Source organism: Melozone crissalis, unplaced genomic scaffold, assembly GCF_028551555.1.
Source record: "Melozone crissalis strain CALT ecotype California unplaced genomic scaffold, PUWL_Pcris_2 ptg000075l_1, whole genome shotgun sequence".
Taxonomy (NCBI): Eukaryota; Metazoa; Chordata; class Aves; order Passeriformes; family Passerellidae; genus Melozone; species Melozone crissalis.
The window spans coordinates 1,157,648-1,174,864 of NW_026535852.1; the positions used below are offsets into that span (position 1 = coordinate 1,157,648).

General features: G+C 42.1%; 1 protein-coding gene across 4 annotated transcripts in view; it reads left to right on the forward strand.

Moving 5' to 3' along the window:
• The window catches only part of DSCAM (DS cell adhesion molecule), a 467,981-nt gene that overhangs the window by 279,874 nt on the left and 170,890 nt on the right, over window positions 1-17,217 (forward strand). For all 4 annotated transcript variants that reach the window (XM_054290027.1, XM_054290028.1, XM_054290029.1 and 1 more), the window contains exons 6-8: window positions 1,050-1,325; window positions 4,939-5,235; window positions 6,056-6,331. In XM_054290027.1, coding sequence (XP_054146002.1) covers window positions 1,050-1,325; window positions 4,939-5,235; window positions 6,056-6,331 — 849 coding nt within the window. The remainder of the gene's footprint in view (window positions 1-1,049; window positions 1,326-4,938; window positions 5,236-6,055; window positions 6,332-17,217) is intronic.

Here is a 17,217-nt window from a genome sequence, read left to right on the forward strand (position 1 = left end):
GTGTGTTTTTCTCCAGGACTCTGTTCCTGATTAACCCCTATGGATTTATTCCAACTTTAATGTTATAAAATATTTAATAAAGTGAACAAGTAACTTTTATTTGTTAAGTGTGTTTATGCACATGTGTGTGTATGCAAACTGCTAAAAGAAAAAATAGGATGGCCTGTATTTGTGTCAGAGATAGCATCAGTGGTGATAGCAATCCCTTATCTTTATAAGGAAGTCAAACCAATTTATACAAGGCATGAGATAAAATCTGTGTTCTGCAGTGCTGATAAATCCTAGGTTGCAGGATAAAGATTGTTTTCCTTGCATTTACATTTAGGACTTTTCTTCAGTTCTGTTCATCCTCTTTTTTTGCCATGTAAAACTTGCATTCTCCTGTCCCACTATTTCTTTAGGCTGACTTGAAAATATTGTAATCCTCCCACATCAAAGCAGAAAATCTGGTGAGCCCGCACACTAAAAAGCTTCCATGTGGACATATCAAATGGATATCCATGGGTGTACCTGCATTAACACCTTCCACTCTTGAAAGCTAATCTTTTAATTGGCATTTATTGCAGTTGTTCACATGAGAGAGTAGTTTGGGAAAGGGTAAATTTGGCTCCTTTTGCCCAAAATTAAACCAGAAAATGAGTTTCAGGAATGCACTTAATGCACAAGATTCAAAGGTCGGCACTGAACTAATGTGAAATAACCTCCTGCCCTCCCAAAACCTGTGCAGTGCCATGTTAAATGCCTCAGCACTAGTGGTGGTACTTGTAGGTCTTGTACTACTGTTCACCTGGGCATGGGATTGTGTGTTGAATAGGTTATCTGTGTAGATCTATATTTTTGTCATGGGTGTTGGTGGAAAAAATGGCTTTTTTAGAGCAATACAGTTATCTGTTATTTGTTTTGGTGTTTTCTTTTAAGAAGGGTATGATTGTGATTTCTATTGTTCTCCTTGACTGGGACTTGATTTGTTACTTGCACACAAATGCACATTTATACTGAATAATCTCTATTTCCCTTTCTCTCTCCCTTACCTCAACCCAAACCTCCAGAACCGCTAAAAGCCACCATTAGCCCACGCAAAGTCAAAAGCAGCGTCGGCAGCCAAGTGTCCTTGTCCTGCAGCGTGACGGGGACCGAGGACCAGGAGCTGTCCTGGTACCGCAACGGGGAGATCATCAACCCTGGCAGCAACGTGCGCATCACCGGCGTCAACCGCGAGAACCTGATCATGGACGGCATGGCCAAGAGCGACGGCGGCGCCTACCAGTGCTTCGTGCGCAAGGACAAGATGTCAGCACAGGACTACGTCCAGGTGGTGCTGGAAGGTCAGTCTCCACCTGCCTGGCGGGTCTGGTTTTCAAAATAACACACAGGTTGGCTTTGGTGCTGTTATTTTAGAGTGGTGATGCCTTAAGGATCTAGAAATGAAACAATGTGTTTTCGAGGCAATATTCACAGAATTCCCAGAATCACTGGGTTGGAAGAGACCTCCAAGACCATCAAGTCCAGCCTAGCCCCAACACCCCAACTGAACCCTGGCCCCCAGTGCCGCATCCAGGCTTTGTTAAACACACCCAGGGATGGGGACTCCACCACCTCCCCGGGCAGCCATTCCAGAACTTTCTCATCCTTGCTGCAAAAACCTTTTCCCTGCTCTCCAACCTGTATTTCCCTTGGTGCAGCTCGAGGCTGTGTGCTCTGGTTGTGTCAGTGCTGCTGGAGAAAGAGCCCAGCCCCAGGTGAGCACGGGCACCTTTCAGGAGCTGTGCAGAGTGATGGGGGCAGCCCTGGGTCTCCTTTTCTCCAGGCCGAGCAGCCCCAGCTCCCTCAGGGCTTCCTCACAGGGTTTGTGTTCCCAGCCCCTCTCCAGCCTCTTTGGCTCCTCTGGATGTGCTCAAGTATCTCAACATCCTTCCTAAACTGAGGGGCCCAGAACTGGACACAGTATTGGTATAGGAGGTAATCTATAATAAAAATAGGAAGGTAATAGGACCTGATCTTAATTGGAGGCCTCCAGGGGCAGATATGGAAAAATACCCACCCCACGTAAGGTGAACACAGTTCTATAAGTTTAGCAAATCAGCATAATTGACAGAAATTCCCAATTAGAATCTCAAGTAATGAGGTAATTCTCCCCCCTTGTTCTACCTCTTCTGGAGGCTCTTTTTCTTCAGCTACTAGCTGTACTTTGTTTATGAGGAAGTGTCTTGGGAGGGTAGCTCATCCTTGGCTCCAAGGAAAAAGCAAGATGGGATTGAGGCCTTTGGGAAGGCCTTTGTTTTGTCTTTCTGTCTATCAAGGTAGGGAAAGTACTGGAGTTAGCTAGGAACTGTGTAAGTACACAATAATGGTCCACTCTAATTCAAGAGTTATTAATATATATTAAGAATAGATAAAAGTAAAAATCATTTTGGCACCAGTGGAGTTTACAAAAAAGAAGGTAATTATGAAATGTCCATGGGGTTTATTGTGCCCTACTCATAAGAGAATGGAAAAATCAATTTGGAAAAAAAAAAGAAAATCCTTCCCAAGCAGATCTCTGTTAAAAATTCCAACATTGCTTTTCTGGTTGGGTGTATTGGCTGAGGGCTTGGAGATCATCTTAAATAACTGATACCATGTCCTGCATGATAAGTGAGGAAAGTCATCAATTTGCACAGAGGCATCTCTCTAATGAGGCTGTGGTGCAGGCATGGCATGGACACTATTTTTAGAGTCTCTGTAGAAGAAGAAGAGATTACCTGCCTGGACCGAGTTACCTCGGCAACCATCTCCCGTGACTAGGAAAGCCTAAAGAGCATATTGATAATCTATCATGGTGTCTGGAGAGTGCAGGTTATCAGAGAGCAACAGCAGGGAAGATTTCAAAGACACTCAGGTCTCACTGGGAAAATAATGTCTGCTTTCATCTCAAAAAAAAGCCTGTCACTTGAATTAAAAAAAGGGGGAAAAAAGAGGAGGAGGGGTGGCAGAGGTACATAGTGTGCACGCTCACAGATTTATTGGTCCTGTGTCAGCTCCCTTTCAGGATAAAAAGCTTTTTTTTTTTGTGTCTCTGCTATTCTGTTTTCTGAGGGGTGACAGTATCCAAAGGAAAGGGAGAGAGTCAGGAATGAAAATAAATAAATAAATTAGAAACTCTGTCACGTAACCAATGGGACAGAAATGAAAGAGAGTGGGGGAAGAGGAAAATAAAATGAAATCAGATAAAATCAAATGCTCTTCCAGAGATGCTGAGGCCTTTCAACATTCTGAGAATGCCAGTGCTTATCTTTTTACCATGTGGCAAGCAAGGGAATTTTGCAGCCCTGTTTTTAAAGTAACATTTTCAAAGGAAAACAAACACACATTGCATGGCTACAGAAAGGACTTCCTAACTAATACCAGGGTGTCAGCACTCCTAAATGTTACCCCACTGAACTCTCTGGAGAGGTGGGTATTTAACCCTGCTCCCTGCTTACAAAGTTTCTGTGCCCACCCATTTTCTTTATTCATTTCCCTGTTACAGGCTGAGTATTTTGGGAGACAGTTCACAAGATAAAGTGTTTGAATGCTCTCATTCAGAGAAATATTTCTCTGTAGCACAAAATGACCACTGAAAGAAATTGGCATCATTGCTGTTACAGGCAATCTCCATTCAGAAAAGCTTAATTTAACACTTTCCTAAATGGGGCATCGCATGTCAGGACTAAACTGCTGTGTGAAACCAACCTATGCAAGTTGTGCCTGGCTCTTGGCAGCAGGATTCATCCTTAACTTCCCAAGGAGCTAAAATCTACCAGGAGACTCTCCAAATGTGTTGAGGTTTGGCTGTATGTCTTTTATAATGAACTCCATATGGTTTTAAAACTTGTCTGCAGGAACACAGGAGTTTGTAGAGATGCCTGATCCTATTCAAGTGTTTTTCCTACAGCAGAGTCACTACCAGGTTTCTCAGAAGATATAAAAGAAACTTGCCATAAGCAAAGGGTCATTTAAGTCCTCTACAGGCAGAAATTATTTCCCTCTCTCAATAATTAGGGTTACATCCTGGAAAATCATTGCTTGTGTTGCTTCTAAGAAAGATCTTGGCTCATGGGATACACTCCAGTGTCACAGTCATATTTTCTGGAAAAATCTTTTTTGCCCAGGATTTTCTCCTGGGAAGCCTCAGAGAAAAATGAAAACAACAATTATCTGATTTCCTTCTCCTGAAACTCAGCTGTTTGGACTTGAAACAATGAACAATTCTTTGCACGGTTTTTTGCATTTTCTATATTGTAAGCCTTGTTTTAGTGATATGATAGAAGTTCTACAGGTAAAGAATCTCCTTGACCATTCCACCTCAGCACTTGACTGAAGTTTTGATTGGCAACGGATAAACCTCTTGAGATGTGTTTGTTCTCTCTTCTGCAAGGGCCCAGCAGAAGAATTACAAATGCAGTCTTTTTTTATTTTAATTATACAAAAAAGGGTGAAATGTTACTGTCGTATTTTCTGGAAAAATCTCTTTGCCCAGGATTTTCTCCTGGGAAGCTGAGAAGCCTCAGAGAAAAATGAAACCAATAATTATCTGATTTGCTTCTCCTGTGTTTTGCTGATTTGGAATGTGTTTGGAGATTGTTTACCAACAGGTGATTATTTCATTGGTGAATTGTTTTGACTTAATGGCCATCTGGGGCCAGGCTGTGTCAAGGCTCTGAAGAGAGAGTCACGAGTTTTCATTAGTATCTTTTAGCCTTCTGTCTGTATCCTTTTTTCTATTCTTTAGTATAGTTTAGTATAGTATTCTTTAACATAATATAGTATCATAAAATAATAAATTAGCCTTCTAAGAACACGGAGCCAGATTCATTCCTTCCTGCCATGGGGCACCCCACAAATTTCACACTCCAGGGTAGAGAAGACAAGCTTTACACCACGTAAGCACTCTTTTGCTGCTTTTCTCTCCCTCTGTAGACGGAACTCCCAAAATCATCTCTGCCTTCAGCGAGAAAGTGGTGAGCCCAGGAGAGCCAGTGTCCCTGATGTGCAACGTGAAGGGGACTCCCCTGCCCACCATCACCTGGACACTGGACGAGGACCCCATCGTGAAGGACGGCAGCCACAGGATCAGCCAGATCATCACCTCTGAGGGCAACGTGGTCAGTTACCTGAACATCTCCAACACCCAGGTCCGGGACGGGGGCGTTTATCGCTGCACTGCCAACAACTCTGCGGGAGTCGTCCTGTACCAGGCTCGAATAAACGTAAGAGGTGCTTGTCAAATCAGCTCCTCAAAAAAAACACACATAACTCATTGTAGTGGAGAAGAAGATTGTTGCATGTGATGAGATTTTGGAATGCCAAAAACCGACTTAATGGTTTTGTCCTCTTCTTTTCTCCCCCCCTGCTCTCTTTTCCCACCCTGCCTCTCCAGCCCCATCTAGAAAGTGTATGGTATGGTTAAATGTTGGAAGAACCCTTTGGCTTGTGTCCTTTAGTCTATTTTTCCTCTGCTCATCTCTACTAGTTCACAGTCTCTTTGCTTTAGTCCTGCTGTGCATGTTTTGTTTTCCTTCTCCTTTCTTCCTTTACCTGTCCAACATCCATTGTAATTATTCATGTGTGCAGAACTTTACCTTGAATTTCTGGCTCTACATGGCATAATACCCATCTTCATGGGTATATATATACTTTATATACATAGCAAATAAAAAAGCTAATTGTTTCAGTGTTCTTATGTGTAACAGGAGTCTAGCTCCATATCAGTGTTAGTATTTCACATTAATTAAATCACACTCAGCCTTTTAATTTGTAACACAGCAAAGATTTTATCAGGCAAGTGCTGGATAACACAAATATATACCCCCACATAATTAGCATGGATGCTGCAGGGTAAGGAAAAAGTAGAGCATACAAAGATTAGGAAAACTGCTTAAGTAGCTCTTAAAAGTAAAAATCTGTCAAATGCTAAGAAGCACGGCGCGAGCCACGTCCATTAACATCTGTATATATATAGAAATAATTTCACCCATTCCCTCGAGCAAACGTGCCTTTAAATTGTCCTCAAGAGCTCCTTTCCTTGCCTTGACAGGGCCAGCGAGCATCCGCCCCATGAAGAACATCACGGCCATTGCGGGGAGGGACACCTACATCCACTGCAGGGTCATCGGGTACCCCTACTACTCCATCAAGTGGTACAAGAACTCCAACCTGCTGCCCTTCAACCATCGCCAAGTGGCGTTCGAGAACAACGGCACGCTGAAGCTCTCGGACGTGCAGAAGGAGGTGGACGAGGGCGAGTACACCTGCAACGTCCTGGTCCAGCCCCAGCTGTCCACCAGCCAGAGCGTGCACGTGACAGTGAAAGGTGAGCACAGCTCGGTCTTGGGTTTCATGTTGCTGAAATGGCTCCCGAGGTATTAAAGAGTCTTTTCTCCCAGCCCCGCGACTGAAGAAGAAGTCGAGATTCCTCAACTCTGGTTTTCAAGGTTATTTATTTTCTCTTATCTAATACCTTCTTTTTTGGAGATGCCAAGGTCAGCAGGTTGGGTTGAGGCACACTGACCACCCTTGGGGCGGTATTAGTTTTTTATACTAAGAACTATGTATACAATTAAATAATTTCCCAGTACCTATCACCTATGTTAGACAGTCGGTCTCTATTCTAAACCAATCCAGAAGTGTCACCATCACAGCAGAAGATGGAAGACAAGAAGAAGAAGAAGAAAGACAGGACACACCCAGATTCCTCCATCTTGCCCCATTCTAAATCCCCAAAATTCTACTTTTTCACTATCATTCTACTCAAACTCTTCTGGCTTGTAACTCTTCACACAAAGTTGGTAATTGTTTCCATGGGCTAAAATCAAAGGCACAGATGTTTTTGACTCCATGCCAAGGTCTCTGAGCCCCTTGCCAGCGTCTCGAGTCCTCCAGGGCAGCCAGAGGAATGTCCTGGGTTCTGAGAGCTGGGAAAAGCAGAGCCTGGCTAATTGCTGGGTTGTTGGTGGAATTGTGCACATAGGATTGTCCTGGCATGCGGATAACGAGCTGTTTGAGGAGGTTAATCCAGGTTTGTGTTTATTTTTAATGATGACACAGAGCTAATCAGTCATTGTGTCTTGTTCTCTCCTGACTTTTACCCTCCTTGGCTCAGCTGGTCCTTGCTGATGTTGTTACCTCTGAGTGGGGGCCTTGCAGCTCAAGTTTGCTATGAGCACTTTTCACTACAGCTAAATCAGGAAATTAATGGTTTGTCACACACATTTCACTGGTGACTGTTTCTCTACTGGACAACAAAGTTCCCATTTTCATTAGCCAGTGACTTTCTGGCTTTTAAAACATGAGATGAGAATTTTAATGTCTGTACTTTTGTCACTAAGCAGAGACAGGAACTAAAAGCATTAACCTTGCTTTCCTCTTATTAAGTGATTATCTGAGTGCTCTTCATGCTTAGAAAGATAACACTGTAAATAAATGTGACTTGAAATTCTAATAGGATGCTTCAAATCTAGTCAAATAGTCCAAAACAAGGATGTTCAGACGGCCCTGAAAGACTTCAGAAAGAGATTGAGAATAGGAATTTTTTACCATTGTGTCCTGACTGTTCTGACATTGGCAATGTTCAGACCTATTCATGAGGACACAAAAGACAGAAAACCTGATTGCAGTAGCTCCTAGTTTTGAGCAATGGGGCCACTAAATACTGCACTTCATGTGAGCCTGTAGGAAGAATTGGAGTATAATTTCACTATTCCTGAAGTTATTAGAAGCTTTTCCTGGATTGTTTTTTGGGGGTTTTTTTGGAGCCACAGGAGAGGAAGGAAGAGAGGTTGAATCTTGTATCCATTCTCAGATAAAATGCAGAGAGCAGTAAGGTAAAATGACTTTGTTACAGACATCTGATCTCAACTTCCTTCTGCTCTGTTAGTTTTGGCTTTAGCACTCTGGAGTGATGCAATTGCTATTTTTTTTCCAAGGGTTTAGGGGATTATCTTTAAACCATGAGCAATTTGGACTCTGAAAGGCATGACATCTCCCACACCTGAGACCATCAGGGGCACTGGTCACAAGCTGTGGCATGAAAAGCCAACATCATCTTTTGTTTTCATGTGTGTTGTGCTTTGCTTGACATTACAATGATATAACAGATCTGCTGATAGGGTTTAGGAACTGAATGACAAATCAATCACTGTGTTGCTACTGCACTGAGGCCACCATGGAAATTCTGGTGGGGAAAAGCTGCCTCTTAAATGATACCATTTTTCAAATGACTGTCAAAATTTATGTAGCCAGATAAAACAAATCCAGCAGTCACAGGCATTGAAATAGAAACAAAACCAGTCACTGAGAACACCAACTGGTATCTCAGGTGAAATATTGCTTTTTCTTCCATCAGGTTACAGTTTCCAACTTGACAATTCCTCCCCCAGAAAGCAGATTTCCAGCTCCAGCAATTTGGATTGAGCTGTAACTTTTGCCAATGATTTTACTTCCTTGATGGGGTTCTACCTCCCACTAGACCAGGTTGCTCCAAGCCTTGAAAAGACATTGTAATTTGAAAATAAGGTTAATAGCCTGGCTCCATCTAGAAAGCCCAAAATGTCACAGGTGAGGTTTTTAGGTCAGACCTGAACAGTTCTCAATGTTCTGCTGCTGTAGCTTGAGGTCAGCAGTGCCACAGCAGATTTTATCTAACATTCTAGTGGGGAGTCAAAAGTGGCCTGGTGCTTTAAAATATTATTAATGTGTGTGTGTGTGTGTTGCCTTTTCATTTTATAGATTCCAGACCTAATGGGTTGAATTTTTAAGCACTTCTATTTGATACCAAAAAAATACAAAATATGGTCCAGCTTGCATACTGGAGGTTAAAAGTACTCTGAAATACAACATTATAAGGGGAGTTAAAATCAATGCTCAAATATCCTTATTTACAGTTCAGCTTCTCCTACCATCAGTATAAATATTTTTTTCCAGAGAAAACAGAGGGAGAATTATTGTTCATCTTCAATACAAGTCCTTTGCTTTGCTCTCAGTTCTGCTACAAGCTTTGTGGGTGACCTGAAACCATTCGCCCGAAGGGTGACTCAGTATAGAGGACACTGAATGAGCTGTTACTTAGGGGGTTTTTTTCCCCTCCATGTTCTGTTTTGAGGACATAATTATAAATTCCCTCATGAGTTTATCATTTCTGTGGTATCAGAATGTTTCAGAAACAATGTGTTCATTTTCAAAAGCCACCTGGGTCACCAGAAAAAATGGCAATAAACTAAACTCAGAAATATCCACACTTTTTTTTGTATATTCAATTTCAGAAGCTTACAGCTTAATTTTTCCAGTTCACCTGCCTTTATGAAGCATTTATATGTTCAAAGCCCTGCTCCCATTGAAATGAAGTTGCTCCTGAGAGTTCTGTTTCCTCCTTCAGAGCAGTTACGTCACCCAGCTTAGCAACCCCTCGGGAAAGACAGATTTAAGTAATTTAATTAGCTTTATCTGACAGATCTGTGGCAAAGGTAAATGCAGAATTTGGCTCTACGGGGCAGCATTTATCTGCATTAGCCAAACAAATGGTTTTTAGAGTTCGCAGCCCTCTGCCACATTGACTTTCCGCTTTCCAAATCCTCCAGCATGTGAAGCATCCTGGTTCTGGGCTTGGATGAAGACTTGCTTAAAGGAGTATTTAAATAAAAACATGCAACACCATGAGTGTGCTATCAAACACAAGAGTGCTGCCCACTCTGCAGAGTATTTTGACATTTGCAAACATCCAAATGAAAGTGAAATCATCCTTCAGAAATCATGATAAGGTCACAGATAGAAGAATAGATAGGAGAACATTTCTTGACAATAATTTTAAATGAACTCCTGGCTGGCAGAAAATCTGAGAGGGCTTTCAAAGCCTTGCTGTGCATCCTCCCACCTGGCAGGCTCTGGGAAAGCCAAAAGCTTGGGAGCTGGGCACTTCTGTGCTATTTGACCTTAGATCCTCTGCTTCTTTGCCCTGCTGATCAGAACAATCAATGAGACACCACGTGAAATCTGTTGTCCAATTTTTTAGGAATAACTGCTGCCCTCATCTGCATAGCCACATGTCATTCCTGTCCTGTCCTGTCATTCCTGCCCTGCTCTCTCCCCTCAGCTCTTGCCTTCCCCTTATCTCTCCCAAAATCTGGATTTGGGAGGCAGCACTGCCCTGAGCTGGCTGAGTGCATGAGCTGCCAGGAGAACGTGCAGGTTTCTGCTTGGCAGATTTAACTCCCATGGAACTGTGCCTGAGTTCCAACAGGGCTTTTTGGAAATCAAGCCAACTTTTTTTTTTTTTTTTTTTTTTTTTTTGTATTTGGACAAATGATTTGGCCAGTTCTTATTTCTGACAGAAAGCCATGCAAACTACCCACCCTGTAATGCACAAGTAACGGAGGGAGACCACAACTGTACTTACATATTTAATTTCTGTATTCCATACCTGCTGACCACTCACCTTTGCAACTGCAATAAACCTTTTCAGCACATGTTGCTTTGGCCTATGTTAGGTGTAATTTTATTTTTAGCTTTTTTTTGTTAAGTAAACTGAACCCCCTTTTCCCTGCCTCCTGCAAAGTGGGAACAGCAGTTACTGCCATCATCAGAAATAACTGAGATTAGCCTTGCTAAGGATACTGGCACACTCTTTGCCAAGAACAGAATTATTCTTAGCAGCCCCAGTTTTTTGCTCTGTGTTCAGCCCAGCTGTTGTGGTTTGCCAGAGGAGTTTGTACACATTTGCCAAAGACAGAGAACTGCTGGAATCAGAGATCCTAAGGAAAAGGATATTCTGTAGAAGATGCAGACTTTCTGTTCACTCCTTCTCACAATGACCTGTCCTCCTCAGTTTTCTCCAGCTCCTCCTTTTCCAAGTCCTGGCTCTTCTCCTCTGGGTTCCAAAATCCATCTGAACTCAAAGTGTTTATCATCTCAGCTCTCATTTCCACTCTGCCTTGTTCTCAAGACTCAAAATGACCCTTTCCCTTTGGACACCCCAACCTTTTTCCCATCTTCCAGCTCCAGTCCTCTCTGCCATCCTTCAGGTTCAAGCACTGGAGAGACAAATCTGCCCTGATTTCTAAAATCTCACCTGACTGACCCAGACACTGAAAGGCAGTGCTGGGATGTGCTCAGGGCTGCTTGGACTCGGTCACTGCAAAATGTTCTCTCCACATGTGATCATGTGGGGGTTTTGTTTATTTATTGACTTGGTTTGGCTCAGAATGCAAAACTTGGGCACCATTGTGGTGTCTTTTATAGGTACAGTAAAAACATCTGAGGCTGGTGCCATCACCTGAATTTGAAATCCACTGCTAAATCCATGAGGCAGGTGGGACTTCTCAGGTTCTCACAATACCTTAGTTTTGGGGGTTTTTTCTGGTTTTATGGTAAATTGATATTTACCATGTCTCAGTTTTCCCACTCTCCCACCTTCTTCTTGGAAATGGCCAAAGAATTGTAGATTAAACCTTCCAGCTGAAATGATTCAGCCTGAGGCAGACACCTGGCCTGGCAAACTCCTACCCAAACAAAAGTCAAACTTCAAGCAAATGAAAATAGTCTTATCATGGGAAGTGTTGGCAAACAAAGAAAGAAGTTATATTACCCACCCTATCTCTAATTTTCATATTTCCATTGAAAAAAAGCCAAAAAAACAACATTAAATTTGAAAGATATTAAAATAATAATAGCAGCATCTCTTTTACAGCATTTTAGTAGATCTCAGAGCTTTTAAGAACAGGAGTGAGTTATTATCTCCATTTTTTTATTATGCAATTTATAGTAATAGTTTTCCCAGCTCCAGTAAAAGCCATCAGTAGTAAGTGATGATTTTCTTGTCATCAGTCTCACGGGACACATTCTCATGTAAACAGCCTGCTGCTATTCACACTTCTCCAACAGGAATTAATTGAAAAAGAAGCCCCTGAGAGGGAAGGGTACAGCATCATTAAAATAAGAAGTGTGGTGTTCAAAAGGACTGTTTCTGATCTTGTTGAGCTTATAAATTTCATTGATTTAGAAAGGTTCTTGTATGTAAAGTGAGCACCTCACCTGTTGTGAACCACAGAAAGGAATTGTACCAGCGTTGTTTCATGTTAGAATACAAGCAAACCAAACAGGGGCTACTTCCAAATAGCTTCATGTTTGCAACTCTTTGAATAGATCCTCCTCATCTTTCCTGGGAAGTGTCTAGCTCTTTCTAATATCTGAAATTCTGTTGGTGAATTTGCATTGCAAATCAGTTCAGGGAGGGTTGGTTTAGATAGTGAAAAATATGCAGGCACAAGAGAGGAAAAAACATCATTGGAAATCTTTGCAGGGTTCTTCAATCAATCTGCTAATCTGTGCATGCTTCAGCCTGGAATTGTGGATTATGGCAAGTGGGAGTTGAGCTTCATGCACAAATCAGATCTTCATGCACAAATCTCAGATCTTATTTTCATGCACAAATCTCAGATCTTATCTGTCCGACTGACTGACTTTGCCAATAGATTGAATCAGAAAAAAAACTTCTGGCCTTGATGTCGTTCAGATATTTCTTTCATTATATCACTTTCTGCCTTTTTTCCACTCTCCCATGCTATATGGTTTTGGATGCCCTCAAACTTGTCACAACTTCCTTGGGAAGAAATGCTCAGACCTCTCAAAGTGACTGAAGCTGTCATGTACAGGAATCACAGCAGGGCCCTGTGGTCAGAGTGATGAGAATGCGCCATTGTGCAAAACATCCTGGAAAATGCACTTAGGAATTCTTCTCAGGTCACATCATGGGCATGGGGAGTAGTTTTGGGGGACAAGCAGTGGCAGAGCCTGATTTAAGAGAATTTGCACTTTGATGGGGATGTCTCAAGTGTGTCTGACCTGTAGAAATTCCTGAAGACTGGAACAGGCTGATATTCTTGATGGGTCTATGTAAATTGTTTTTGCCATTCAGCATACAGCAGCTTAAGGTTAGCTTTGCACTAAAATAACTGATTTAAATTTTTTAAAGTCTCACAAGTATCATCTAGATGTGTCTTACTTTGCACCAGTACACTTCTAATGTAACTCCTGTAATGACTTCACCCCTGACACTGCAGAAATGGTCACCCAAAAATGTCTGTTAAATTTGTTTCACCACTATCCCAGTATTCATGACTAGGAATTAGTATGCACAAATCTAAAACTTTTCACTTAAATCTAAAGCAAAACTCCCTGGATTTCTGCACAGTCTTATATCTTCTATCTTTCAAACATAATTTATGTCTGTGTGGATGCATTTATTTGTGAATTATGCAAACAATTTGAAATGAGCCTTAATACTTCAATAAGTGCCCCAGTTAGAGAGTTCAAGATGCTTTGTATACTATGTTTATCAAAAACTGGCCCTCTCCCCTGTCTTACAGTGCAGATTTGTTTACTTAAGATTCTAAGGTGTTTTCTTGCTCTTTTTCTGTGTTTATTTTGTCAATTATCTTTTGGCTCCGGTGATTTAGTTGGACTTTTCACAATGATACCTGAGGACAAAAATCACTTTAAATCAGGTAGGGGCTGAACCAGAGCAATATCTCTGGAGCAGGTTCCAAAAGTGAGGCCTTTAATTAGGAAACATTTTACCAATGAGGATATCAGCTTGTTGCATGAAAATATTCCTGCAGCTGCTGTCTTATCTTCACATCAAGGTTTTCCTTCTTACAAATAAATAGCAAATTCATCCCCTTGGGCAGGGAAGTGAGCTCCCCACCACCCCAGCTTTGCAGGGTGCTTCAGGATGATAAGGGCTTTTCTCCTCACAAAGGAGGCTGAAAGGAGAGGGTTCCACAGATGGATGAGACATGACTTAAAAGCACTTTTGGTTTCTACACAACATTTCAAATGCTCTCTCCTTTTGGAGAAGCTCCCACTGCAGCATCAGGGAGCCTCTGAGTCTTGGATGGCAGAAAAGGGGAGTGGGGACTGTGAAAACCTAAAAATTTCTAGCCCATGGCTAGGGTTTGTGCAGAGACAAAATAATTTTGGCCTTTTCACTCCCAGCGCACAAGACCTGGGCTCACACAGCTGCCCTAAGAGACTGCATAGGATGGATGAGACATGATTTCAATTCCCACACAACATTTTAAATGGTCTCATCTTTTGGAGAAGCTGACACTACAGCATCAGGGAGCCTGTGAGTTTTTGGATGGCAGGAAAGGGCAGTGGGGACTGGATAGCTGTGAAAACCTAAAAATTGCTAGCGCATGGTAGGGTCTGTGCAGAGACAAAATAATTTTGGTGTTCTCACTCCCAGTGCATGAAATCTGGGGTCACACAGCTGCCCTAAGGGACTGCATAGCCTGGTGGCTGTGATTTTGCATCAGCCATAAATATTCATTGCCAAAAGTATTTCCTATTGCAGACACAGCCCCTGCAACAGTGCTGTTGCAAGAAAAGCCATCAGAGAGCTGTTTATAATGATAAAGCAGGGGATGATTCTGGTTTTGCTGTGCAGAACACCATGTTCAGCTGGCTGCTGCAGGAAACAGGAGATCTGCAGGATGCTCTGTCTCAGTGAATCATCTCAGCAGCTCCTCCCAGCAAAACTCCCATGGAACAGAGGGCAAGAAATTAGGGATGTTCCTCTGCTAATGGAGAGCAGCGTGGAAGCCTTCCTTGCCCTCCTTTCCAGCAGTCCCCCAGAGGTACAGAAGACCTTGCTAGGGCACAAAAACATAATTTAAATTATCCTGTATTAGCACTAATGAGGCTGGCCCATGCTCCTCTTCTTAAATAGACACTTAATTCAAGCTCTCATCAATAAAGCATTCCCAGGACACAGCACTTGGTGGCATGAAGCAGAGATTTCCAGTCTTCTGCCCATTGTGGGTAGAGAAAAATATCCCTTCCATGTACACAAGCACAAAAACTATTCTCTCTCTGGTTAAGATGGAAGAACTTATGCATAAAATAGCATAATTTCATCAAAAAATCAAATGTAAGCTCTGAAATGTGCAAACTAAAGGTATGTATAGGGAAGTAAAATATATAAACACACATTGAAGTATTTTAAACAGATTTTAAATACATCTGTTCTGCTGTAAATTTTGTCTCTCAAAGTACTATATACCCTTATTTTTTTAGTGCTGTTTGGCAATGGTACAGCTTTAGTGTGCAAAAAGGCCTCCTCAAGCTGGTTAATGATATTATTTTCTTAATCATAGTCATAATAATCATGATATTTTCTTCTATCAAGGATATATCTTTTTTTTTCACCGCAGATATTGATAGAGACAGAAAATTTTATATTTCAGAAATTATTTGCTGGATATTATCATAAATTTTTCATAAGTGATTTTTTTTGATGGTCATTTCCTTCATCAACGAGCAGAAAGAAAGTTTATCTCCTATGATAGCTCATCAAAAACTTACTTTACCAATTTAAACTGGTGAATACCATAGCTGAAAAATACTCCTCAATACTTCAAAGTTTTTGCAAGACTATTTACTTTCTTCTAAGTGCTGATTTTTAAATTACATACTGACTTTTAAAATAAGCTTCTCATAAGGACTGCAAGCTGCTGCAGGTTGAATATACATTATATTTTATGAAGCAGAAATGTTGGTTTCCTCTGTATCTTAAAAACCTGAATAGAAGGATAATGTGCTGCCTAAAAATATTTCAGCCAATTTCTGAAATGCTCTGCAGGCTTCTACTTGTATTTTAGAGCTGGTAAAGGCAGCCCTGCAAATCAATATTTTCTGAAAAACATTTCAATGTCACCTAATGATCTTTCTCCGTTTTCTTCATCAGGGAGATGGAGAGTGAAGATGCACATTATTATCCTTGGGCAATATTTTGTCTGACTTTTGATATCATCTTTTCTTTGAAAGATTGGCTGAAATTTGTTGCACTCTCAGCAGAAAATACAGAAGGAATTTGCCACCCTGTTGTGAATTTTAGTGCATTTTTCAGTAATGATGTCTGAGGTGAAGAGAAGGGTTTGGGCAAAAATGTGCTGGGCACCACAGTAAGAGGAGGACTTGGCATTTAGCAGGTATTTGTACTTATCAAGGGGAAAATTTATGGCAAAACCTTTTGAAAGACACACCCAGTTAATTTCTCATTCCCATTCATATTATGAACTGCTTGTCAATAAATGCTAAGGGAAATTTTTTCTGCTGATGTACAAAGAATCTGAGATATCTCATGTGATTGAGCTAGCTGGGCTGAGGTAATTCCAGGAGGCTGCAGGTATTTTGCCTCACTTTGTGACAGCAAAAGTCCCCAAGTGAACAAGGAGGTACTTTCCAGTGCTCAAAGTTCAAATAAACACAATAATTTGTACCAAGTTTCTTTTTTTTTTTTCTATGCCTGATCTACCAGGTTTTCAGAATGCCAAAGGACAGGTTTTAGCAATTAGAGAGATGGCAGCCAGGACAAGTGAGAAAAAGGGATGGCAGTGGCATTTTTCCAAACCCAGACAGTGAGGCACTCTTGGGAAAAGCCAGTGAAGGCCTGGAAGGATGAATTGTGTTGTCCTGTCCCTGATGTCACCTCTCTGTGACACCTGAGCATGGTCATAACTTCCCCTCATCAAATGGCACTGTGGCTGGGCTGGAAAATGTGGAGTTAATACCAAACTTGTATTTGTCAACCTCCTGCACTGTGAGGAGAATCTGCACAACCATTTGAACATGGCTTTGAACAAGGCCTTAGTCCTCTGGGGGGCCTGGAGTCATGGAATTATAAATCACAGAATGGTTTGGGCTGGAAGGGACCTCAAAGCTCATCCAGAGCCACCCCTGCCATGGCAGGGACACCTTCCACTGTCCCAGGCTGCTCCAAGTCCCTCTGTCCCTCTGTCCCTCTGTCCTCTCAGGCTGGCACAGCTGGCATTGCTCACCTGCACAGGAGAAGCTTTGGCTGAGCTCAGGGTGGCCTTGCAGGGCCTGGAGGAGCCCCAGGAAAGCTGGAGAGAGACAATGGCCAGGGGATGCAGGGACAGCACACAGGGAATGGCTCCCAGTGCCTGACCTCGTCTTGGGCACTGCCAGGGATCCAGGGGCAGCCACAGCTGCTCTGGGAATTCCATCCCAGCCCCTGCCCACCCTTCCGAGGAACAATTTCTCATTCCCAAGATCCCATCTACTAGTACTCTCAGTTAGATTGAAGCCATTCCCCCTTGTCCTGTCACTCCAAGCCCTTGTGAAAATTCTGTTTCCATCCTTCTTGTCAGCTCTTCCAGGCCCTGCAAGGCCACCCTGAGCTCA